The 24995-nt window shown below is 36.1% G+C and overlaps 1 protein-coding gene across 1 annotated transcript in view; it reads left to right on the forward strand.

Moving 5' to 3' along the window:
* The window catches only part of HS2ST1 (heparan sulfate 2-O-sulfotransferase 1), an 87055-nt gene that overhangs the window by 52253 nt on the left and 9807 nt on the right, over positions 1–24995 (forward strand). The window contains exons 2-4 of the mRNA XM_074906524.1: positions 11978–12216; positions 18678–18763; positions 22264–22402. Of these exons, the coding sequence (XP_074762625.1) occupies positions 11978–12216; positions 18678–18763; positions 22264–22402 (464 nt within the window). The remainder of the gene's footprint in view (positions 1–11977; positions 12217–18677; positions 18764–22263; positions 22403–24995) is intronic.

Consider the following 24995-nt stretch of genomic DNA (forward strand, 5'->3'; position numbering starts at 1 on the left):
ATTTTCTCCTTTTGAAGGATAAATTGTGTATTGGGGGGGGGGGGGGGGGGAAGTGCTTGAATCAAAAGACCAAGTGACTTTGCACTTGAAAAATGTGCAGTACCAATGTGGCCTTTGTGTATGTCTTTAAAAAGCATTTGTATTTTATTTTATTCTGTTTTATTTTATTCCTTATGTAACAATGTTGCCAGAGAGTGTGTGTCATGCCAAAGAAGTCCTTTTCATGTTTTCCTCTGCTCACTCAGTCTGAAGAATAACTTCAGTGCGTGACATGTTTCTGGAAGGTAATATGTCATCTCCCTGGAAACATAATTCACCAGTGGTATTTTTTACTTTGAAGTATCCCAGATAAACAAGCTATTTCTTGCAAGAAAAAAGTATCAATTGATATATCCTCCCACAGAATTTTATAATAGTCCCATCCCCCCCACCCCCTGAATAATGGCTTGGATTAAAATATCTGATTTAACACTCTGAAGACGTAACTTCCACTTCATATAGCAAAAAGGAAGACTCATGTCATTTTCCCATACATACTTTATTTGAATTACCAACAGATATTAAAAAATATATATCCTTACATGGTTACAGCTTGTTAACATAAAAATGAACTTTTCAACCTTACTATTCATATACACAAAAATAGTAATTGAGACTAATGAAATCTGAGGATGGTGACTTAATGCAACAGCAAGGTAAATTTAAATTATATATATGGAAACCATCTGTGGTCACTGGAGACTTAAACTAAAAATCAACTCAGGAAATTTGGGGTTCACATATGGTGATAGGAAGAACAGAGAGTAAAAGCTTGTTTTAAATTACTTAAGTAGCTTTAATACTGGCATAGAAAGGAAGCATTATGGCTGTACAGCTTCTCTGGGGAGAGCTGAACTGAGACAGATACCTGCATCTCCAGTGAGATCACACGGTTGTCAATGTCGCACACCTTTCTTTGGGAACATGGGCCACGAAGTTTCAACAAAACTTTGCTTCAAAGCATAATTTTCGCATTGCTACTCTTATCCATGCTGACCATTTAATATATTCTTTAAAATCAAGTTAAATATCTTAAGTGGCTCAGTATTGACAGTTCAAAACACTTTCTGTCTGAGTGACAGCAAAAGGATTATTCCCTTACAGAGCTCTACAGGTTGCAGCCATATTAGAAATGGGTTAATGCTAGATTTTAGGCTATAGACTATTGTTGGAAGCAGATTACTTTGCTTGTGTGAAATAAAATCTGACAATTTAAAGTCCTAATGCCTACAAAAGATAATCTGACCAAATATGTGGGTGTTTCTGGTGGTTGGTTTGTTGGTTTTTTTTTTTTCAAGACCAATCAGCTCTTTATATACTGCGCAATTCTACATCAACTGCCAACAAAATGATGTGTAAAGCTAAATTAACTTTCTCATTATTCCAGGGGCCTTCATAAAAGGAATATTTTCATGAATTTGAAATACTAAAAAGAGAATCTTGATTCCTTTTCTTCTCTGATCTTATTGGGGGCTATCTATAGGAATTTGTTTTCACCTTTTTTCAACAGCTACCTAAAATGCAGCAAGGGAATTGCTTGCCCTTTTGTCTGGTCAAATTTTCATCAAGTAGTCTTCTTTGTTCAAAAAAGGACTGATTTGGGGGAAGAACAAAATATTTCTCATGCATATAGGAAAATAATAATTTTTAATTAAAAAGCTTAATCCAGTCTAAATCAGGATTCACACCCAGAGGCTTTCAATGAGCAGCTGGCTCTCCTACCAGTGGGAAGTTTTTTTTGTACAAAACCACCTTATGCACACCTCACCAGTCCTGGGCTGGTTCTCTTTTTACCAAGGACGAGGAGCTCCATATCACTCTGACATGTAACTAGATAAAGCTCTGTATAATTTTGATTTTGCTAATCAGTGTCTGCTGCAAAGAGGTTTTTATAGTAGTGCTGTTGGTATGCAAGTGTATTTGAACTGAGTATGACTGCCACTGTTTCTTGGCATGGAGAAGATGGATGTGGAAGGGTTTCCATTATCTGGCTGGTTGTGTCGCAAGTTTTCTCTAATGCATGATTTCAAACTAATCCTGGGGATTTCATCTGGGTTTATCTCATGAAAGCCCAACTGAACTTCCAGGATAGTGCTGGGGAGTGTACATGTTTCAAGGACTTGCAAGCTTTCCTTTGTAATATTCCCTCTACTGACTCCTTGAGTCCATTGAGCCACTGCTCGTTTTAATCATCTGAAAGTCATAGGGGAAGGGCTACCTTTTAAAGCAGGTGATTGGTTTGTTCCAAAAAGAACCAGGTTGATATTGCATGTATTTTTTTTTCCTAGTCCTGCCCGAGTATAGCTCGGACCCCCAAGTGTGAAGAGGTGTAGGATATAGCAGGAGTTTTCCAAAGGTAGTTTAAAAACTATTTAGTTTAGTGTTCATTGTAGTTCTAGCATTTAATTATAAAGGAGTTTTTCTTTTACTTTCATTTCTTTAAAATGGCTTTGAGGTTCCTGAAATGTAATTTTTGAGTGGTCTGTGTGTTGTTAGAGCTTATCTTTATTAATGCTTATCTTTTTCATCTCCATCTGAGATGAGGTTTTTAGGCTGCAAGCCTAAGATTGGAATAAAAGATAAAGCGGTATGTTTGTATATATGTTGATATTTAAGTTACATGAGCTAGCAAATCTCTTGATTAACAATCTGCATTTTTGGGGAAAAAATAAGACATACTTTTGATTTGTATATAAAGCAACCAGGATATAGAATTAAATTGAAGTTCTTAAAATGAAGCTAAGAACAAGATAAATGGTTTTCACAAAGAAAACAAAAAATATAATCAAGAGTTTATCTAGTCAGTATTTTTAAAATGTAATTAAAATTAATTCTCTTATGACTTAACAATGATGGGGCTCATTCAGTTTGCAGACTCATTTCTGTTTTTTCAAAGGACTTTACACAAACTCCCATAACTATACATTAAGGTTAGAAATCATGTTTATCACTGTAAATGCTTAGTCTGTACACAGCCAACGTTAATTAAACAAATATCATGCTGTATCTATTGGTACTATGCTGAATTATCATAAGCCTATTCTTGGTACTCTAACTTTCTAAAATTCCTAATAAAATATTTAGATCTTCTACATCTTCTACCTTAATCACATCAGTTGCTGTTCTGATCAGAGGGCAGTGCTATTTGCTGTTTTCCTTTTTTTGTCTGCTAGACCAGCTGGCAATAGTTTGTTTTCCAGACTAGATTAATTTAGTCAAAAACTGTGTAGACAAGCAGGGATATAAGTGTAATATGTTGGAAATAACAGTATATCTTACCAATTAGTTTTATTAAATATATTGGTGACTTGCTGTAATACAGCATTGTTCATACATATAGGTCTTTCAATGATTTTGACGGTTTAGTGATCTTCTTGCTTTGACGCCAGCCAGTACTATTTTAGAAAAAGTAAATGATTGTATGTCTGGAGAAGGCTTGTATAAAATAGCAAAGCAATCTTCAGGCTGCTTTACTAAATGGAGTCAGATGATCTGTATTGATCTTGCTTTCTTTCATTATTTGATTGGATTTTGCTTGAAGGAGTAACATGCACATTTGTATAGTGGAATGCTTGTGACAACTATATCTGTGTATAAACCAGTTGCATTAACTTGTCTTGCTAACACTGAAGACCTGCATTATGATATTAAGGTACTATAAATAAGAGCAAGTCCTGCTGTTACATACTCAGCTTCAGTTTATTATTTAGAGAACAAATCCCTGATTTGCAAGTACTTTTCATTGCTGTTATCATAGTCACGGTGCTTCATAACAGTTTACTCACGGTCTTGGGTTCTGAAAAGCCACAAACCTTTTCCTTGTGTGATTATAACTTTTTTTTTTTTTTTTTACAGCTGTTATTCAAGTTTCCTTGTCCTAAAGAAACCTGAAATTGCAAGTGACTAGTAGGAAAAAAAAAAAGAATGGTGTCTATTGGGTTTGCTCTCATCCTAATTAAATTCAACACTTGTGTCAAGCAAAACAGTTCAGTCTGAAGTTGGAGAGTGTATGGAGCTGTTTGACATATGCTTATTTTTAAATCTTAGTACTACACCATGTTGCCTAAAATGTTTCTGTAATTTTTTTATGTAGTTGGTATTATTTGCAATATTTAGGAGTCATAGTAGTGTTGCTATAGTTAGAGCTGAAGATGTGTTTTTAGTATGCAGCTTTTCAAGCATTTACAGATTTCTCAAAATTTTTAAACTTTTTCCTTTTTCCTTTTTCTCTGTTTTATTGGATGTTATTACACAAAAATGTCTACTGTAAGCCGTATTTTTTCTGGGAGCAACCATGATTGTTGGGGTACCTGAGCTTTGATCTACAAGTGCAATTCATCTGGTCTGTGACTTTTCATTTTTGTTTAGTTTTGCCCTTCCTGGGACAACTTGAGATGTAAGGCCTTACCTGTCCTATGTATTATGTTACTAAAACACAGGTTGACTTTATAGTACATACATCATATCTCTGGTCTTGTATCAAAAAAGGGCCACAACATGGCCTTTCATTAAAATACTGTGCCTGACAGTGCTGAAAGAAAAATGTCTTCTTAGACATGTCTTCTGTGTGTTAACTGTAGTTTAAAAAAGGAAAAAAAAAAAAAAGACAAAAAAGGAAATACTTGGTCAGAGCTTAATCTTTAAATACTCTCTTCCTTACAAATGCAGTCGATCAACTAACAAAATTTGCAGGAAAAAGAGAGATGCAGGCTCTGATGTTAAAACTATCTTGGGTGAATATGTGGGATAGTGATTTCACTGTTCGGTAAACATTTTCATTTTTTAGTTTAAGATCAAACTGTTAACAGTATTATACACTAATCAATATCCTCCTACTTACCTCTTCAAAATCAAGCCCTGGCAAAAATGCTATTTTGAAATTAAATTACTAATATCAAATGCTAATGAAACTAGCAGGTTTTTCAGCATCACTACTTCTAATTTTCAGACAGCTGCTACATTAAATTTTAGTTAACGATCTCATTGTCTAGCTGGAGGTGCTTCCTTGCTGGTCTGCGTTGTATTTATTTTTGGGGGGTGGGGTGGGATATTATTGCTTGTAACTAGTTCCATTGTGCATTTGTTGGAGCTTAAAAACAATTCTCTTCTGTTTGGACAGTTCTTTTTTTCATTCAGTTCTGTAAAATGCATTAACTACTACTAAAGAAAAAGTTTTGGCAATGTTAGTGACTTTTAGTTGTCCACTAAATTACTGGGTTTTATTACAGAAGGTCTTTTATATCTGTTTCATTTCATGCCTTACTGGAAAAAAACAAACTGGAATGACATTTCTAAAATTAGTCATTAGAATCTCTTGACACTAAGGCAAAGAAATTTTTAGAAGGGAAAGGAAAAGATGGGGTGTTTTTTACCCGGCTGGAAAAACCTGAAGTAACTTTTCTGGTACTGTTCTAAGTTTTGTGCTTGTGTTTCTGTCTTTGTATGTGCTTCGCACATGATCGTCACTTGCTCTAGGTTAGAACTGGGCTCAGAGCACATATGTGCTGGGGCTGTCCTGGAATTTGAGGACTTCTTAAAGACAAACATTAAATGAGAAGTTTTGGTAGGTATTTCATGGGCTGATTAAAGATAGCTAGATTTACAAATGAGACCAACAATCTCTTTTGTCTAAAATGCAAATAGCTAAAATATCTTAAGGGTCAAGACATTTTAAATTACGTAAGTTGTTCTGAGCTGCACAGATAAATATCTAAGAAAAGAAGAAAGCAAAATGTCTGACTTATTCTTCTTAATTAGAATAAATTATGGCTATTGCTTGTGGCATTAGTAGTGATTACCGCAAGTGTGGTTCCCTGAAAATGATATCTTTGTTAACCAAAATTTCTGAAGATGTGAAGTGATTGGCGGTGGGGCAGTAGGGACTGGGAACTCGATAGGACCATCTAGCCTCTGTCTAAGGGCAGTGGTCTGCTGCTTGAGGACCAGTGTCAGGTTTCACTGTTGACTGAAAAAAGTTAACTAAAATTGCAGTTTTGTTTCTTAGCAATCCTTTTGTTATTTTTCTTAATAAAAATTTGGTACGATGAGATCAAATGTGCCTTGTTTCACACTTAAGTTGTATTTGCTTTACCAGTGGAAAGTCACTCAGCTCTGATAAACAGAGAAGTTGCAAGACTAGCATTTTGTACTTCCATCAAATACTCAGCATTTTGCTTTCCTTGTTTCTTAATGTTGATTGTAATAAGTATATTTACATATGCTAATGAGGATATAGAATAGTTAATTACAATTTTGAGGATGGTCACTTAGAGGTAGTTGTTAGGAATCACACTTGAGAGAATCTGCAGTCCCCTGGACTGGTTTTAAGAGCACTGTAGGTTACCAGAGAAGGAAGGTAGGGTTTGCTGCTCTTAACTGACACTCCCCCCACCACTGCCCAGTGGATCACTCAGAATTGCCTGTGAGAGTAGTAAACATCCATTAACCAGCAATAAAGAGACAGCAGACTTCATGGAATACCTTTACAGAGGAAAAGAAAGTAGGAGAAACCAAAGGCTTGCCCAAAATACATGTTGGTCTTCAAGTCATTAAGTTGCTAAAGAACGAATGTAGTGGTTCTGCTGTTAGTAAGACTTAAAACTAGAGCAGGATAGAGTTGTTATTCTTACAGGTCTTTGAGAGAGTTGGTATGTTAATACTAATACCTTGAACAAATTTAGACATTTTTTATTAATTCAGTCTAGAATTTTCCTGCAGTTTTAATTGGGTATAGTGACACACATCCTTCATGTCCATAAATTGTCATAGCACTGTTGATTCTTTCTCTTGTCTCCTCTCCTCCGTTCCTGAAGTACTGATATCCACATACAGCAGCACTGCTCTGGTGTATAAGTAGTATGCTGCTAAACAGCTCCCAGAGGAGGCCACATTTCAGTGAAGGATGAAGGCTATGTGTATATGGTGGGTGTATATAATTTGAAAATGAATCAGGACATTAACTTTGCTACATAATTATCGTTCATTTTTAGGCTGCTCTTCAGTTTTTGCTCTTCATCAGAGGAGAAGAGTCAATAGTGAGTAGATTTTTCGGTCCTGCTCGGGTTCAGTATTTAGGCCAATCATGTATTTAATGCAGCTTTTGGGCAGCAAAACAGCTTGAGAGCTGCTCAGTGCCTCAGGCTACCAGCTGCTTGCCTAATTGGCCTGGGAGCACAGTGGAAAGAGAGCTGAGACACCAAGTCAGTTGGCGTCAATATTGTTTCCAACTGGAAGAAACCTGCTTATTAGTTTGAAGTGCCATCCAGTATCGTAGATATACAGCAACTGTTTGCTCAGGGCTGGTGCTATCAATACTATTTGCATCAAGCCAGTGTGAGTGAAGTTTGAATCTACAGCTTTTTCTTCTGCTGGGCAACACTTGAAGGCTGCTGAGCTAAAATTTATTTTAAGACTGAGCCTTTTTTCATCTGAGTGGGAGGTTTCACAAGGAAGCATGGCAGGCGCATAAGACATTGAGGAGAGAGCCTAAATAATATCCATAGATACATACAGAAGGAAAATAGACATAGAGGACAAGGAGCATAGTTTGGGGAAGTAGAGCATTATGCTCTGAATTATTCTTCCAGATACTTCGTTAACTTGACTTTGACAGCCAGTGAGGCTCAAAATGTATCCTTCATCAAGAGTGGTAAGTGCTAAGCTATAGGGGAAAGAAGAGTCTGGTTTCGATAGATTTTCTTGTTAAGAAATCCTAGGAGGTTCTTTTGCTTTTGTGAAGAATGTGAGGAATTTGAAATGTTTGGGGTTTTGTTAACCTTTAAGCTGTTAAAATCCATGCCATTCTTTTTTGTTTGGGAAGATAATATTTTGTATGCAGTTAACAGTTGGATTTGAATTAAATGCTAATAAACTTGTTTTACTGAAGACATTAATCTGTTTGAATGTGCAAGGAATGTAGGCAAATAACTGCTTATGATCACAGTGATTTGTTTCTGTAATTATATAACTATTGTTCAGTTAGGTTTTCAAATATTTTTTTATATAGGTGTGTATGGGTCTGGTACGTTTTCACAGGTGATTTTATTAGTTGAGATCCTAACAAAATAGGGCTAAGCAATCAAACTCTGTCCATTCCTCTCCAAGTGTTAGTTTTCCTGTTTAACAGCTTTTAAACATGTTAACAAACTGCTTTGACTTGAAAAGGACAGCAATCTTGAAAATAGATAATTTTTAATTTTTCCAGAATCAGTGGTGGCATACAGATTGAATGTTGTTAGTAGTGCTTCTGCTGAAGGAGAAGACATATTTTGGCAATTATATGTTATTTTCTGGTAACATCTGACTGACAAACCCACTTGTTGCTAGCCATGATATTTCCTGGTTTATTACACAAGAGAATGGCTCAAGAAATTTAAGTCATGGGAAGATGCTGACAGTTATGAAATGGAATAATGGAGGATTTTGAAGAAGGTGTGGACAAATTGGTGAGAAAATGAGCTTGTTCTGTTGTTTACAAAACAACTACTTCTGGCAACTGAAGATGTTCTGGGAGTAATTCATCTGCTGGTAAATAACCAGTGTAGCAACCTTTATTAGGGTGATCATATATGTACTGCCTGTGTGCAAACTGTCCTTGCAGTTGCTGAAAGTTTACATGTAGGACGACTGCAGATGACAGAACAGCATTTTTCCCAACTGTACAGTAATTATATTACTTACTACAGTGAACCTAAACAGGCAGTAATAAAATGTGAGACAGAATATTTTATGCCTTAAAATTACCCTGTATTATATTATTATGAAAGTCTGTCTGGTATTCAAAGTATCATTGCTTAAATGCTGCTTATCTTTTTAAACTGATGTGGTTAATAAGCATCAAACTCGGTGTGGACACTCTTAACCCAGTTTAGACACTTGGCTCTTGATAATTTTTCCTAGATGTTTTTCTTACAAAATGAAGTTTAAGTAGAATGCAATGAAAGCAATGAGCAATGAAACTGTAGGACATCATTTTGTCCACAGTATCTCTGATAGGAAAGAAATTACCTAACCTGATTATTTTTTTTTATTTATTTCAGTGAAACCAATCCAAGCTTATGTAGACAAGTTCTCATAATCAAATTTAAATCTGCAGGGCTGAGATTTTTTGGTAAATGAAATATAAATAAATACATAGCATCTTCTTCCTCCCTATCTTCCACATGTAAAAAGTTATTCAAGCATACATTAAATTTTCTGTTGTGCTTCTAAAAACATAAAAACAATGTTCATTTTTCAACCATTACAGGACTTTTGCTTCCAAGATTATTTAAATTTTTTAGAGGAGCAAATGGAGTAGTTAATCAAATGCCCATCAACTCCTCAGATTCTCTAACTCCTGAATAACTAGTTATTCCCAAAGACTATTCTCAGTTGTATGTTACCATTATTGGACCTCTTCCCTCTCCCCAGATAAATAAGATTCGTATGGATCAAGTCACATACCATTTTAAGAGCTAAACTGACTAGTCAGGAAGTAACTAAAAAGCTTCCTGACATGACAGGAAAAACTGCAAGCTGAGACTTAGCCATGACTGGGAAAAAATGTGCACTTCTACAAAACTTGCAATGTTCCTTGTTGTGTTATTAATAGACTACAAGACTACAATAGGCCATTAGGATGGCTGACCAGGTTAGACACTTTCAGGTGCTTTGTCTTCTCACTAGCTTTAGCTTCCCTTGCACTTCAGTTTATATCCTGCACTTCATCTCAGCTTTTGGTTTTTAACTATTGCAGTCATTTCAAAAAGGTTATTTCAGTTCATCATAAAGATTAGTTGTCATATTAATTTGAAATTTGAAACTTCCTTATTCTTTGATAATAGACCTGTCTGTGTACTTCACACTTGTGAAGGTTCTCCTTGCATAGGTTCTTGCTTTCCCCTCTCACCATAAAAGTTGGAGGTGATTGTATACAACAGCCTTCTGCTAGTTGTATCTAATCATACATCTTTTATATCTTATGCATAGCCTTTAAAGTGCACTTATGACTCTAATTCTTGAATCATCATGGTTTCAAATACCTTATTAGGGGAACACTTCTCATCACTCCTTTTGCAAATCACATCTGTTTCTCACAAATGTTTACTTCTTACATGTAAAAGGGGAAGCTTCCCTCAGCACCAGCCAGCCTCATCAGCCCCGGAGTTCTGTGCTGTCATGATTCAAATCTCGCTGAGATCTACTACTCATTCGTAGAAAATACAGTTTAAATTTGTTTAATTTCACCTGCTCTAGGTGGTAATCAGGATCCATGTAGACTTGGGCAGCCATGTCGTTAACTATGTCCCCTACCAAATGCTTCCTCTAATCTGTTACTGGCAGGAAGGGGAGGGTTGCTGTCGCTTTTTGTTGTAGCTATCTTCAGATAGATGAAACCTGAGTCTGTTGCCTCATCTCTTTACAAAATAGGACGTTTGCCAGCAGTGATGGGAGAGGTAGCAAATGAGAAGGGAAGGAGCAAAAACTGTGACTGATGTAGTGGGGAGCAACAGATGTCATGTGGAAAATTGAGATATACTCAATAAGCATTTTCTGCAAACATTTTCATACTGATGTAACTTAGTTATGGGGTGTGAGATACGAGCATATGAGAGAGTGAGTGAGTTTAAGCTTTGAAGCATTTCAGACAGATGGAAGTTTGTGGTTGAAGACAATTTATGTGGAATTACAGGCTAGTGGTGTTCACAGCTTAATGATTCTGCTTTAAAAGTTATTTTATATTATAATTAAAGAGATGTGGTGAAAGAGAATAGAAGGAGCTGGGTTACAGGAAGCAAGGGAAGTAAAGGCTGAGAACTGCTGCTGCTGTTAAAAGCATGTTGTCCAGGAAGAGCTGTACCTTGTATAAGAACATAGTACAGAGAATTACAGGTTACTCTTGTGGTACTGACTTCAGCTTGCACTGTTGGCCAACACAGATTTCTTTGAATATATAATTAAGGCAATATCACAATAAATGAATCAAAAAAGATGCTTTGACATCTGTATTACAAATCATATTAAAATTATGCTTATCTAGAACAGAACAAAGCTGTGCCTGAAGCAGCACAAAGTATGTGATATCCAGCAGCAGGAAAAAAAAAAAAAATGCTGTAATACTGTGGGGTTTATTTTCCAAACAGGCTTTTAGCACTTAGAGCAGAGTTCAATTACTCAACGTATTGCCTTTTGTATAAAAGGAAAAATGGTTTATTTGAAATGTACTCACCTTGCCAAAATGTCTTGTTTATAGCTTGCTTTTTCCATGTTTCTTTCTTTTTGATATATTTGATGTATTTCAATACTCGGAAGTCACTTTTCACCTTAATGTTAACTGTTTCGTAACACCTCTTGCTTCTGTTCTTGTCAAACTTGAAATTAATAGACCTAATTGAATTTTTGCAAATCCATTTATTGTATTGGGGCTTGTATCAATTGAAATAACAAAACAATGGTTTCACCTGGATTCCATGGCCTCTACCCAGTTAATTGACTAATTACTGTTTTCAGAAAGTTCGTATTCTTCAAATTACTTGAATTATTCCTTCTATTATGATTTTTAAATAGTTGTTTTATAGAAATTATTTGGGGAATTTTGAGGATGTCACCATTTTGATAGCACATTATAGACATTTTTCTTCAGAGACAATGGCTTTCAGAGCATTAGTGTGACTCATAGAATATGGTGTGTGTTCCCATGTTACCATTAAAGTTTTGGTTTACACTCTAAGCACATTGTTTTCTAGTTTCGGTGTTCTGTGTCAGACTATCTCACCTTTTATCATTCATACATTTTCTAGATTAAGTTTTGCTTCAGATGTGTCAGAAATGTATATAACAAGTGTTTCCTTTATTGCTGAGGAGTTACTGATTTTCACAATGTTATTTGCACTCTATGCTTTGAACTTCAAATTTGGTGATATTTACATTGAAATCTTGTATTTGTTATCCTTAACAGAAAGGGCTATTGCAAGACATGAAGTCCGAGAAATAGAACAGCGTCATACAGTAGATGGCCCCCGACAAGATGTGACACTGGATGAAGAAGATGATGTGGTGATTATTTACAACAGAGTACCTAAGACTGCCAGCACATCCTTCACAAATATTGCTTATGATCTTTGTGCAAAGAACAAATACCATGTTCTACATATCAATACAACCAAAAATAATCCTGTCATGTCTCTGCAAGATCAGGTAAGCTGCTGCATTTGGGATGTCTTTATTAAACAAGGTGAAAGTATAGAAAACTTTTTTGCTGTTGCAAACTTATATGGTCTGATGGAATTGGCTTTTATGTCACGTTTTCCAATATAAATGAATTCTAATGTGTTTATATTTTCTTTGTAGAGAATTAATATTATTTATTAAATGACAGGTTTGGGTTTTGCTGGGCTACTGGAGGTGATAAGTATCTGTTTATCATCAAAAACAAAGCTAGAAAGGGACACAGCTAGGGCAGAAATTATCTTTGTTGTTATAACTGTAAAAGTTTTATTGTCAACTATCTGGCTTTTGACTGTGTAATAATATTTGCCTGTCATCTCCGTCTGCAGTGAATGCAGTCTTATGTGATTTCCTCTCTGAGTAGTGTAGGCACTGTGCCATGCTGTCAGGGCTATACTTCAGTCTTTGGTAGGAGGTCTGGCCAGGTCTCACAGGTGATAAAAAAACAGGTAGAAAGAAGTTGTTTTAAATAGCTTGCACTTTAAAGGATGAGTCACTTTGCATCCACTTAAAGCTCTCACTAAAATCAGTGTAGTCCCAGGCTAGGAATGATCATGGCTACCACTGCATCAGATGAGTGTTTAAAAAAGATGATGAAGGATCAGTGCTCTGTTTTTACTGGGGTGTGGTGTGGGAGTAGATTTTTTTGGTTTATTTTTTGAAATAAAGTTTCTTTGCTCATCATGAGTGCACATTCAGGGAACTCAGGTCAGAGGTCTGAAACATCACTATTCTTATCTTCCCTGTCTGTAAAACAAATTTTTCCAAACTCTTGGGTATGTACTACCGGTCGTACACTGATCATCTCAAGTTGATATGCAGCAGAGGCAGGAGCTGTTCTGCATTGCAGCATGTCAGCACTGAGGCTTTAAGTGCATGTCTACAGGCAGAAACAGCTCAGCCCAGCTGCTGGAGTGGGGCAAGGGGAAGCAGATGGTAACGGGCTTTCCACTTTCAGTTCTGTATGTGGGAGAAAGACTGAGGTAGGGATCTCAGCACAGAGGACATAGAGTGTACTTGGGGGGTGACTGGGAACCTGTTTTGTGATAGCAGGGTTGTGCTACTGTTGGGTTTTTGCTGTTGTGAAATATTTTCCTAAATATGAAGGTGATATTGTCATACATGATTACTGAAATTACTTAGAGTTAGTCTGGTAGCCATCCCTATAGTCCTGTCCACCACACAGAACAAGTACTAAAGACCTGTGCACCAACGGAAGAGTGATTTTTCAGAAGATTTAACAAGCTTATATCTGTTAATGAAAAATCATGCTCAACTCAGCCATAGTTAGTGCTGCGCTTCCAGCCACAGAATCTGTTTCTGTCAAGGTGTCTCTGAATTGTAGTGGTCTGTCCTGAAGGATAGAGGAGCTAGTGATTGGTAGAAATTATACATAGGCAACCTTGCCTTAAATTTCTACTTTTGTTTGAATTTCACACAAATCAAATTTATGATTTACTGGCTTAGTTTTGTCTAAGAGAAACTCTCCTCCTCATCTTCACTCTAATAATTACCTACTGAAAAATAAAATCTCATCAATGCTGGACATGTATACCATACTGGCAGTCCTACCTTCTTTTGATACTGCGCTATTGTCCAAGGTGGGAAATTATGTTGTTTAATTAGACAACTGATACTCCTTTTCTTCAGTGGTCATTAACTGGGAGATACTGACAGTGAAAAACTCTGTATATTGTGTAGTTGTTCAAAGAAGAAGAAATAATTATTTATCTTTAGTATTATTGAGATAGCAACTTGCTACTGTAAGTCATAATACAATTCTAAAGATGGCAAGGGTACTGAGTAGTAGTTGATGGGATTTTACTCTTTGTGGGCTTGGATTTGCATGAAATATTCACATGCCACCTTCATCAGTATAGCTTACTTGAGTAGTATGTGTATATGCACTAGTAGTAAAATACATAAACACATATAGAGACAAAATGGTTTTATCAGTGATACTGTTTGTTAAAGCAAATCTCCTTAAGCAAGGTGAAGATTGTCTTGGGCCTGAGATAAATTTGTAAAATAGTAAGTCCTCTGTTATGCACTACTTCTGCTGTACTTTTTCCGAACTGCACTAATTCTGTAACAGATTTTAAGTTCTCTGCCCATATGTGAAACCTTTACTTCTTGAATGTAATCTGAAAAAAACCCCAACATTTAAAATACACTCCAAATGTAATCTGTATCTGGTTTGAGATAATCTGATAAGAGTCCCAAACACATTCATTTTAGTTTCAGATGGAACTTGTCCCAGCAGCCCTTCTTTCTTTTGCAGCTTGTCTGACAGCAGGATCCTGGGAACTGCCCCTCTTTCCACAGGTTGGGCCTTTTTTTTTTTTTTTGCAGCAAGCTGAGTGCCATGTTGCATTTCTGACCTGTGTGGTCTGTAACAAAACCACTTGCTTTCATTAAATCAGAGTAGTTGGTAGGTTGGATTTTGTTACTTGCATGTTTTGGTACTGATACTTTGTCCATACAAGTGTGCTTGTATTATGGCTAGTTGGATGGTGCACCAGCCACACAAACTCAGCTTTTTTGTTACATGGTAAAATTGTCTTCTAAAACACTTAAAACAAAATTCCTGTTCTGTCTTGCAGCATGTATTCTTGAGCTATTACTAGAAAAGGAGGTATGAGAACATGTTCTCTGTACTGTTTTTGTGAATATAGAAAAACCATGGTACAATTATCCAGCATTTCACTCCCTCAGCTTGCTGTTTTCTGTTCCTTGTTCTTTTTTCTCCCGCAGTTTCTCTCTCCATTTTTCTCAAAAGAACAACTCAAAGATACATAATCTTGCTTCCGAATGTATTCTCAAGCAGTGGCCTCTTAGAGGATAGCACACTCATACTGATTTTAGTAGTACTTATTTCCTTTGCTGGTGAAGGTTTCAATGGCTTTCAGAAGTGGAACAAGTAAAAGGTTGCAGCGACTCTTTTAGAAGTGGAAGTACTGTCATAAGCTCCTGAACATTTAAGAACTTTTCTCTTGGAGTTAGATGGCCTAGCGAGTACTAGTGTCCACTGCTATAAATGTGCCAGTTGTATTTTTCCTTCTGAGAAAGAATTGTTCATGCAAGGCAGGTATCCTGGCTGTGCTGTGGCTGAACTGGTGAACTCTTGTCTTTTCACCATCTCACAAAATTTCTTCTCAACAGCCCTTGCCTTGAACTTGCTTGTGGTTTCTCATGGCATGCAGCCAAAGGTATGCTGTTAACCTGTTTCCAGCATTCCTGACCCTCTGGTTTAGTGTTAACTGTAAGTTATTAGCTCTTACGACAATTTAGATAACTAAGCTACCAGTGCCTTCCTGCAGAGGGATTCTGATACAGTCATCCCATCATGCTTGGTCTTTAAATCTGAATCTGAGATTTCCTTTAATGGGGACACTGTGTTGGTCTTCAGTCTTACTTGAGAGCCCTTTTTTTTGTAGTTCAAATGGAAAATCCTCATCTATCCTTTCCAGGATGGGCTTGTGATATTCATCCCCCAGTTATTTGTAATTTTAAGTCTGTTATTCTACAACTGACAAACAAAACTAGAATATAACAATGTGAAAAGCTGGGGTTTCTTTAGTAGCCAAAAGTCCATGTGATACCAGGCCACAGGGTAATGACCATACCACTTTTGGGGGCAGAGGGTGTGTATGTGTGTGTTCAGACTGTAGAGAAGAGGGATTGATGGAAGCAGTTAGTGGACAGAGATGACAGTTTACAACATCACTTTGGTTTGCACACACAGATTTCCTAGGGCTTTTTGCTCAGACCAAGTATGCTGGGTTTGGGTTTTTTCCCTTTTGGCTCACCAGGACTTGTTTTAAATTCTTATAGTCCTAAAAACTGAATGTATTTAACTTACCTTTCAGGACATCTTACGCCCCCAGAGTATGTTTGATGTGTCTTTTTAATTCAGTGAAGCTCAGCTGATTTCTCACTTACTAAAGGCTGTGAAGCAACTTTGTAGCTGATTATATAAAAGCACCATGAAACAACTTCACAGGAATTCCATTCACATCTATCTGAACTTTTAAAGTAACCTCAAATTTTATTCAGTTGGGTTCAGATGGAGAAGCTTGCTTGGTCTCTTGAAAGCTCCAGTACCTGCTAAGCCCTGAAAAGAAAGATAAAATTGATCATATTTAACAGTATGAAGCAGCAAGCAATATTCATCTCTGCCCTAAAATGTGTGAATCCAGACTCATTGGGCTGTCTGTGACCTGGAACAATTATGGTCTTTGGAATGCTGCAGAGATTGGGGGGTGGGGAATAATCTCTTGCCTGCAAGCTAGTTATAGGTGTTAAAAACTTAAGTTCTCAGGGGCACAGCTGTTGCTGGTTCATCTTAAGGCAGATGTAAATGTCACAGCTGTCTTATAAAACCTTCCTAGCTTTCTCTTAGCTTGCCTGGTGTTAAAGTTAATAAAAGGCTAGAGCATCAATCCTATGTTCATGAAAATTAGTTCCTTAGCAGGCAATGACATTGTAAGACAAAGTCAATAAAGGATTTTTTTAACTATTACTGGAACATCTGAAGTTTGATGCCAGATGGTGGCATGGGGATCTGAGACAGAACTGACCCTTGGGATTTTGCACTTAACATTTCCCTGTGTCTAGTCCTAGACTATTAGAAACTGAAGTCTGGCTGGTGCTATACCTCAGAAGGGTTGTTCATGGAAAGATGACTGAAATGTACACCTTAATATGCATGCTGCACTACACACAATAGGCAGCATAACTGGTTTTCTAGTGGAGTTCTATCAACCAACCATAACATTTTCAGGTTGGGGGGGAGGGAAGGGAGGATAATATATACTTTGCATTTAGGAGACTTCTTTCACAGGTATAGAAATATAGCTGAGGCTTTCCACTGAAAATGTCATTATTCTTTGAAAGGTACAGTCAATGAAAGTGTGGTTTGTTTCAGTATCAGTAATGGTAGTTCAACTGGATTCAAAGTCTCGTAGATATATTATCAGTTTGTGCTGTGGACAAAACCAGACAGAAAGCCAGTGCATTTTATGAAACATCGTTGTGTAACATTGTACAGTGCTTTTCAGCTAGATTTGCCACAATTTTTATGTGAAGTATATGGTTTAAATTGTGAAATGCCACAGACTATGAAACTTGTAAGCTGAAAAAATGAATGCTGCCTGCTATTTAAAAGTAATATGCATTTCTTTTACCTGAAAGTCCAAGAGACAGTGTTTGAAGAAACAAATAAAAGTTATCAACCTCTTGACTGCAAGTTTTGCACATTTGAAGAAACAGCAGCAGGCCAGTCTTGCCTTTTATAACCAACCCATTGAGGATTTTAGTAAATAATAAATATCATGTTTCAGGATGCTCTCAATCCATCAGACCTTACAGAATAGTGTGTTGTCTTAAGCTCTCAAACTTTACTTTTTTTGAGTCTCTTGTCTCACCTCCTTATCTTCATGGTTATCTATGTCACTGTATAACAGAAAAGATATTGTAGATGTGCAGGAAATGCTGTCTTCTAATTCTCAGCTTCAGAAACAGCATATTGTTGTCAGACAGCTCAGGCAGTAAAAATTTGTCAATATTTTCTTTATTATCCAATTCAGTAGTTTTGAAATAACTTTCAGAGTTAAATGCTTTGATGTTAAATATTCTGTTCATCTAAAAGTCAAGCTATATCAGGATTTGCATGTCACACTTAATTTGATCGTACTTTCTGGTTTGGGGCGTGTATCTTATTTTGATCTTTGAAATGTAAAGCTATTCCTATTTTTGTGACATTTGCCAACAGCTGCTTTATCAGCCCTTGTTTAAGGGCTACTTCATGCTTTAACATGGGAGTTTCACTGAAATATTATGTTTAAGGTAACTATTCAAAATGGTAGGCTATAGATTTAATTTACAGTGTATACATTTATAAAATTTCTGGATTACTCATTGTAAATGCATTGCATTTTGGGATGGGACAGCAAATGAACCACCAGATTTGTTTCTTATGTCCTAGTAAAATAGGCCTAAGAACATGCTTTTACTGGTACACTTTTATTTGAAGGACTAAATACAGATGAGACAGTTCCATCAAAGCATTTTTACTTATTGTTGAGGGAATTCCACATTCCGTTTAAATTACAAATAAAAGGGACTGGCAAAAATGTAAATGTTTGTCTTCCTAATTTTTTGTGGTAGCTTTCCTTGAATTGCCCTTCTGATTACTGTATTTTGCTTTTGTTTCGTTTCTGATCATTAAATTGTGATTATCTAAAAGGAGTTATCTGTTTGCTTGCAGAAAAGTCTATTTTAGCTGGCACAAATTCTTTGCTAATAGTCAAAATAGACTTTTTTTCTAATGCATTTATAAGATTTTACTTACAAACCAGAAAACACCATGTATGGGGAAACTTAATGTGTTCCAGCTGTACTGAAACACGTTCTGCTGTCTACTTTTACAGGTCCGATTTGTGAAGAATGTGACTTCCTGGAAGGAAATGAAACCAGGATTTTACCATGGACATATATCTTATTTGGACTTTGCAAAGTATGTTACACTTAGATTTATCTGTTGAGTAGCATAGTAGCTTAAGTTGCTTGTATCTAGCTGGGATATTAGTGCCCTCTAGTGCTAAAAGTCTAGTGATGAAAGACAACTGCAGTAAAATTCACACACTGAAATTCCTATGATGAGCAATATTTAGTTTTGATTTTCAGTTTTCTCTTGTCTTTTTGCATGATAAAATGTAGCTGAGTCTCATTTCAAAACTATTTATATTCTAGGTTTAGTATCCCTTGTTTGAAGTTTGTTTTACTGAAAATTCTGGTTTTTTCCAGAACACTGGCAATTCTGCCTTAGGCTTGGCTTCCTGTTCTGAAAAGTTTGATGCCTGTTCTCAAATATGGTTTATGTAACAAGTAATACCACCTGCCTCTTAAGTTATGTAGTTCCTCTCCATCAGAGTATCACTTTACAGTTTATCAAAATATTAAAAGTTATATTTTTAAAGCAGTTTTCTAGCTGATAATAACTTGCTGTAAAAAGCATTTAAATAATTCTTGAGGAGTTAAATCCTGTTACTTATAAAATTAATTTAAGAGAAAATGAGGTCAAAATTCTCTTGGTGACTTCAAAGATTCAGGATCATATCTGTATTCCCAGTTGCATGTGTTTCTTTTTTGTCTTATTTTTCTTCTGTATCTAAGGCAGTGATCCTTAGTAGTTCAGTCTTGTGAAACCTCGCCTTAAACAGGAAAGTCAGTTTTGCTTATGATGCTTACTAGGCAGTGCTTCATCTTGTACTTGCAGCATGCAGAAAATGGTTTAAATTTGAAAGCGGAATTTTCAGATCTCAGCATATATGACTGCAGAAGCAATAATAACCACTACTTTTACCTCTTGCTGGTGGTCAATCCTGAGTAATGTTCTATTTCTGTGTATTAAAACATTTATTTAATGAAATGATTAGAATTTGTTTTGATTGGTCATTGCTTTTAATTATTCATTTTGTTATGTACACTGATTTTTAATTCTAGCTTTTTATTACAAAGAATGAGAAGGGGAAGCGAGAGGTTCATAGATTCCCAGAGCAGTATATTCTATAATAGAAAATGCTAAAAGCTGCAGTAGTAGCTGGAAGTTACCAATGGCACCAAGTAAAAGCTTGAAGTTTACACAGAATAACAGGCAAGAAGTCTTAATTGAATATCAATCAGTAAAATAAAATGTATCAAATTTCATTAGCTTCCTTTCTGGCTTTTTAAACTTAAAATGCTGCAACATTAGTAAACCCTTGAACTGAATAACAGTTTTCTGGAAAAGCAAAGGTGAGTGTTATTTTATACATTACTGACTTCATAAAGCTGAGAATATTTTCAGATACTGGAACTTTTTAAAATAATTATTTTATGTCTAGAAAGCATCTAAGCAACTTCACAGATTTCTTTCACCTGTATCTTCCTTCCAGGACTGTGTTATCCTTGTGTTCGTTGTTTGTTATCCTTTCATGTAAATGAGTTATTCTTTTCCCACAACAGCGTGCTTTCTCATACTTCGGGTTTTCATTACTAAAATAATATATTGAATGCTCTGGTTGTGCTTGACAAGGTCCACATTTTTAAGACTGTGAGGTGTGCTCTTGTAGATGAGAAGTGTAAAATATTTCAAAAAAGTCTGCCTGCTTTATATGCAGACATCAGACTTGGGTCCACTGTCAAATACCAGAAGTACCTCTTAAATTATGCTGTAGCTTAAAGTACTGGATTCAGTTACTGTCTTACAGTATTGAGGAGGGGTTATAACAACCCATCCATATAGAAATTACAGTAATAAAAGGGGTTTTTTTCCTCTGTTTTAATTTCTGATCTACCCTTATTCTCTATTTTCCAGTCGAAAAAAAGTTCTTTGACGATGCAATTGCCAAATCATTAGCATTATTAATGAAGTTACAATAGTAAGTGGCTTTTGTTATTGTAACTGAAGTTAGTTTTGTGAAGTCATCTGCAAATCCATGTGAAGGTACAATCCCAGCACAAACATTTCCAAGGGCTTTGAGACCTTCATTTAACCCACAAATACATATTATTGGTTGAGGCTGCTACTGTATCAAAATGGTTTGTTGTAGCCTTATGCAGCACTTGCAGTAGAGTCTGTAGAAGGGGACACACTTCCGCGTCCCAGGCACTTCAGCGAACCCGAAAGAGGGTACAGTTCAAAGTCAGGACTTGGCATCAAAATGGTTGAGACATTCACAGACTCCTATTTTGCAGACTTAGGGGAGTAAGAGCTGGCATAGACAGATGTCAGCAATGCTGCCTTTAACTGCTAGTCTGATTCATTGGAACTCTCCTGGCAACATCTGAAGAATCAGTTGCTCTTTCTGAAGCCTTTAAGAATTTCTGTATCTGTAGTGATAGTCTTTTGCCAAAGTAATGCCTTTTAATTGTTTGGGGGTTTTTTCTAACTTCCTTTTTTCTGTTGCTTATTGTATGTTTCTGTTCTTCAGCTTTTCAACTTATCTGGTATTATAATTTACAGAGTACCACTTTAACAGTAATGGTACTGCATCTTAGAATACGAGCACTCTATGTTTTAGCCAAGCTAGGAGGCTTGAATGGCCCTCTGTCAACGCAGAACACTTTCCCAGTTTGCATGGGAACAGAGGAGCTCTCAGCTTTATTTCAGGGCACTTAACAAACTTGCAATTTCCATTGTGATATAACCTCTTTAATGTTTGGATACCCTGTTTATTTGCTACAGTAGTGCCTGAAATGGAAAAGAAGATAAAACTGAGAAACGTACCATAAAAGCTGTCTTGAATGTAGATCATTGAAGAGTAGCATTTGCACTAAACAGTTTTAGTGATTTAAATCTTTCATGCGTCCTATGTGCTTACCACCTCATTTCAAGCTTCCTGTTTGTACCACAGTAAATCCACATTTGCTTAGGGTAAATGTCTAAGGAAACATTTTATATCTTTAGATAGAGAAGTTAATACAGTTACAGGTACTGTCTTAGGGTTATATTTAATAAGCATAGCCGTATGGATTCAACCCAGGTAATGGATGGGCTCTGAGCTCTTCTGTCTTCCTTCTGTTAGAGTTCATGTGTCTGACAACTGAAGACCTACAAGGAAAACCACTTATGCATTGCATAGCACAGTTCAGGAGGACAGGAACTCAGTATCAAACTTCATTGAACTTGTTATAAACGTATATGTGGCTGCTAGACTAGTTAAGGCATTTCTAGAGTCAGGATGATTGTATAAACATTTTTAGTATCTATTGTGTGAGAATACTTCTGTTTTGTCTGTTTCTCTAATAAAAAAAATGAAAATCACAATGCTAGGAAAACTGAAATTGAACTGACTTTCACCTCCACATAACACACTGGATATGAGGATGAAAGGAAGTGATCATTAAACTTCCTTTCACTGTCATCTTCTCTGTACGTAGATTTCCATTGTATCAATAGAGACAGGCTTTTCCATATTAGATGAGAATCTTTGATTTGGCCTTTAAAAGACATTTTTTCCTCTTTCACTTTAGATTTGGTGTTAAAAAGAAACCAATTTACATAAATGTCATAAGAGATCCTATAGAACGACTAGTTTCTTACTATTACTTTCTGCGCTTTGGAGATGATTACAGACCAGGGCTACGGAGGCGAAAACAGGGGGATAAAAAGGTAGAGTATGCTTTATTATATATGTTGTTCTCACTAAAGTTAATGTGAAAGCAGTTTTTTAAAATGTCCTGATAAAAGCTGACTAGTTCTTGTATCAGCCTTGGTGATGATGGTGGCTTTTTAAGTTATATTCTCCCTTTCGTGTCCTTACTGGACCAGAGTGTAACATTAAGTATGGTTTTTGTAACCTTATAAGTTCACTTTATGTTGCAATTTGATTAAAAAACATTTTCAGGTATCCAGAGTTGTAAGTAACAAGTTAAGCTTCTCCTATGTAACTTCTTTACTTTGAGGGTGGTGAGACACTGGCACAGGTTGCCCAGAGAAGCTGTGGCTGCCCCCTCCCTGGGAGTATCCAAGGCCAGGTTGGACGGGGCTTTGAGCAACCTGGGCTGGTGGAAGGTGTCCCTGCCCATGGCAGGGCATTGGGAATAGGTGATCTTTAAGGTCCTTTTCAACCCAAACCATTCTGTGATTCTGTGATTCTTGTTGAAGACTGAGATACATTTTTTTACTAAAAGCTGTAGAACTGCCGATGCTTTGGCACTGACTTTTTTTTTTTTTTTTAAATAATTAGCAACCTCCCTTTTTTTTTTTTTTTTTAATGTAGATATTGCAATGGAATTGTATAAAGAATCTGCTTGAAAACTATGGGGTATGAATTGTACATTATACTTCCTCTGTCTGTCTTGGGTGGAAATAGGAGTAGTTCAGGTTAGCATATCCAACCTTGATTACTAATACAGGTTCAGAATGGCAACATTATTTGGGCTCCATATTATATTTATTCCAGACAGAAGTTATACATCCATGGTTTGCAGTAAGACATTTGTTGCAGCATGTTGCTTTAGTCTTTTCTTAAATCAGGAAGAAAAGTAGGGTATTGACTGTATGAATATAGTTTATAAAACTATAGTTATAAAATGTAAGGGGGTTTTGTACTTTGCAGAGCCAAGCATTTTTTAAATTTTTAGTGGCAATATTTTCTTAAACTGATGAAATTTTTCTGTAATGTTGACAATTTTGTGTAGCACTGTGCAAATATCAAGAGACATTGAAAAAATAACTAAGCAGAAATCACACTGAATAAAGCTTAGCCTATAAACACCATAACAACTAATAAGTGTGACTAATCATTTTGTGTGATTTCACCCCCATTCAAACAGTGTTTTTTCAATCTTGAGAACAGACCATTCCTCTTTTCAGTTGATAACTGCTCCTGTGTTGTTTAGGTTTTGGCGCCATCTTCAGCTACTGCATGTCAGTTTGTCCAGACGTCCTACAGCATAAGTAGAGAAAAGCTTCAAGCAGAACAAATTGTAATTAAGCTTAAAAAAATGTATCTTCATAGAACTGACTACAGAAATGGTTTGGTGATACAGTATCATAAAGGCTTCTTAAAAAAGAGAGATAGGATCTCATCTTTTGTAACCTCCTTTGTTCCTTTTCATGAGGAGCATGATTTGGCCAGTGGAATTCCTTCCTGGTGAAGATCAATGAGTTGGAAGCTGACCATGCTACCAAGCCCAAGTTATTTATAAGACTTAATACTTATTAAAAAGAGTGAAATTTAACCGTGTTGGTTTAGTTTTGAATTACAATCCAAACAGCCTTATTAGATAGTCACTGGGAAACTCAGAGCCAAAATCCCTAATGCTACTGCTTGGTAGACTGCACTATAAGCCCCGATTTGCTGGAAGAAGTTGAAATGCATTCCTATTTATGTTTGTAATGCATTGCATTAATAATTTTATGTGGTTTTTTATTAAAGATGCTTTTTTTTCATTTTGTCACTATCATACCGGTTTATTTAGGTACGAGACTTAGTTGTTGCCATACAGATTTAACTTGTCCTGTAAGCATCTCTAGTTCACTTGAAGTAAAATTGATTTGCTATGCCAAGTTTTAAGGTTTCTTTCATTTAAATCAGGTAATGCTGTTTTTCCATGGTGTTTCAAAAAAAAAAAAGTACATATATAGATGATGTCAGTTTTACATACATTAGATCTAAAATTCAGTAAGCTCAAAAATGGATTGACCCAATCACAGTGTCTATAACACTGATATCTCTTCTAATCCATATTACAGAAGATTCACTAAGAGCTCTTCAAATGAAAAGTAAGGAAGGTCAAAAATGCAATCTTTCTAATGGAAGTTGATTTTTCCTTTATTAAGTGGAAAGGAATCTCAACATACTTTACACCTTCACCCCCTCCCAGTCCATACCACAGCATTTATATGGAAGAATTCTTCATTTTCTTTCTGTAGCCCTGTGTTTCCAAAGTTATAGATAGCTTGGCTCTAAGAACAGTCTGCAAAGACAAGAGCATGTTGTTATAAAATCTCTGGATGGAGTAGTCAAGGTAAGTATATATAAGAGGAAGCAGGGAAGGAGATGTGTTCTCTTTCATCTTGCTTAGAAAATTACTTGCTTTTGCATATTAACTATAAAATAACCTTCACTTATAAGCAAAGAAGTCTTTCTTTTTAGAGATGCCAGTTCATATTTAGTATATACATTCATAAGTTAGGAGGTGCATTTAAACAATGTATTTCTTAGATAATGTTGATGTTATAAAGTACTCATGATAGA

The sequence above is a fragment of the Athene noctua genome, chromosome 5, assembly GCF_965140245.1.
Source record: "Athene noctua chromosome 5, bAthNoc1.hap1.1, whole genome shotgun sequence".
NCBI lineage: Eukaryota > Metazoa > Chordata > Aves > Strigiformes > Strigidae > Athene > Athene noctua.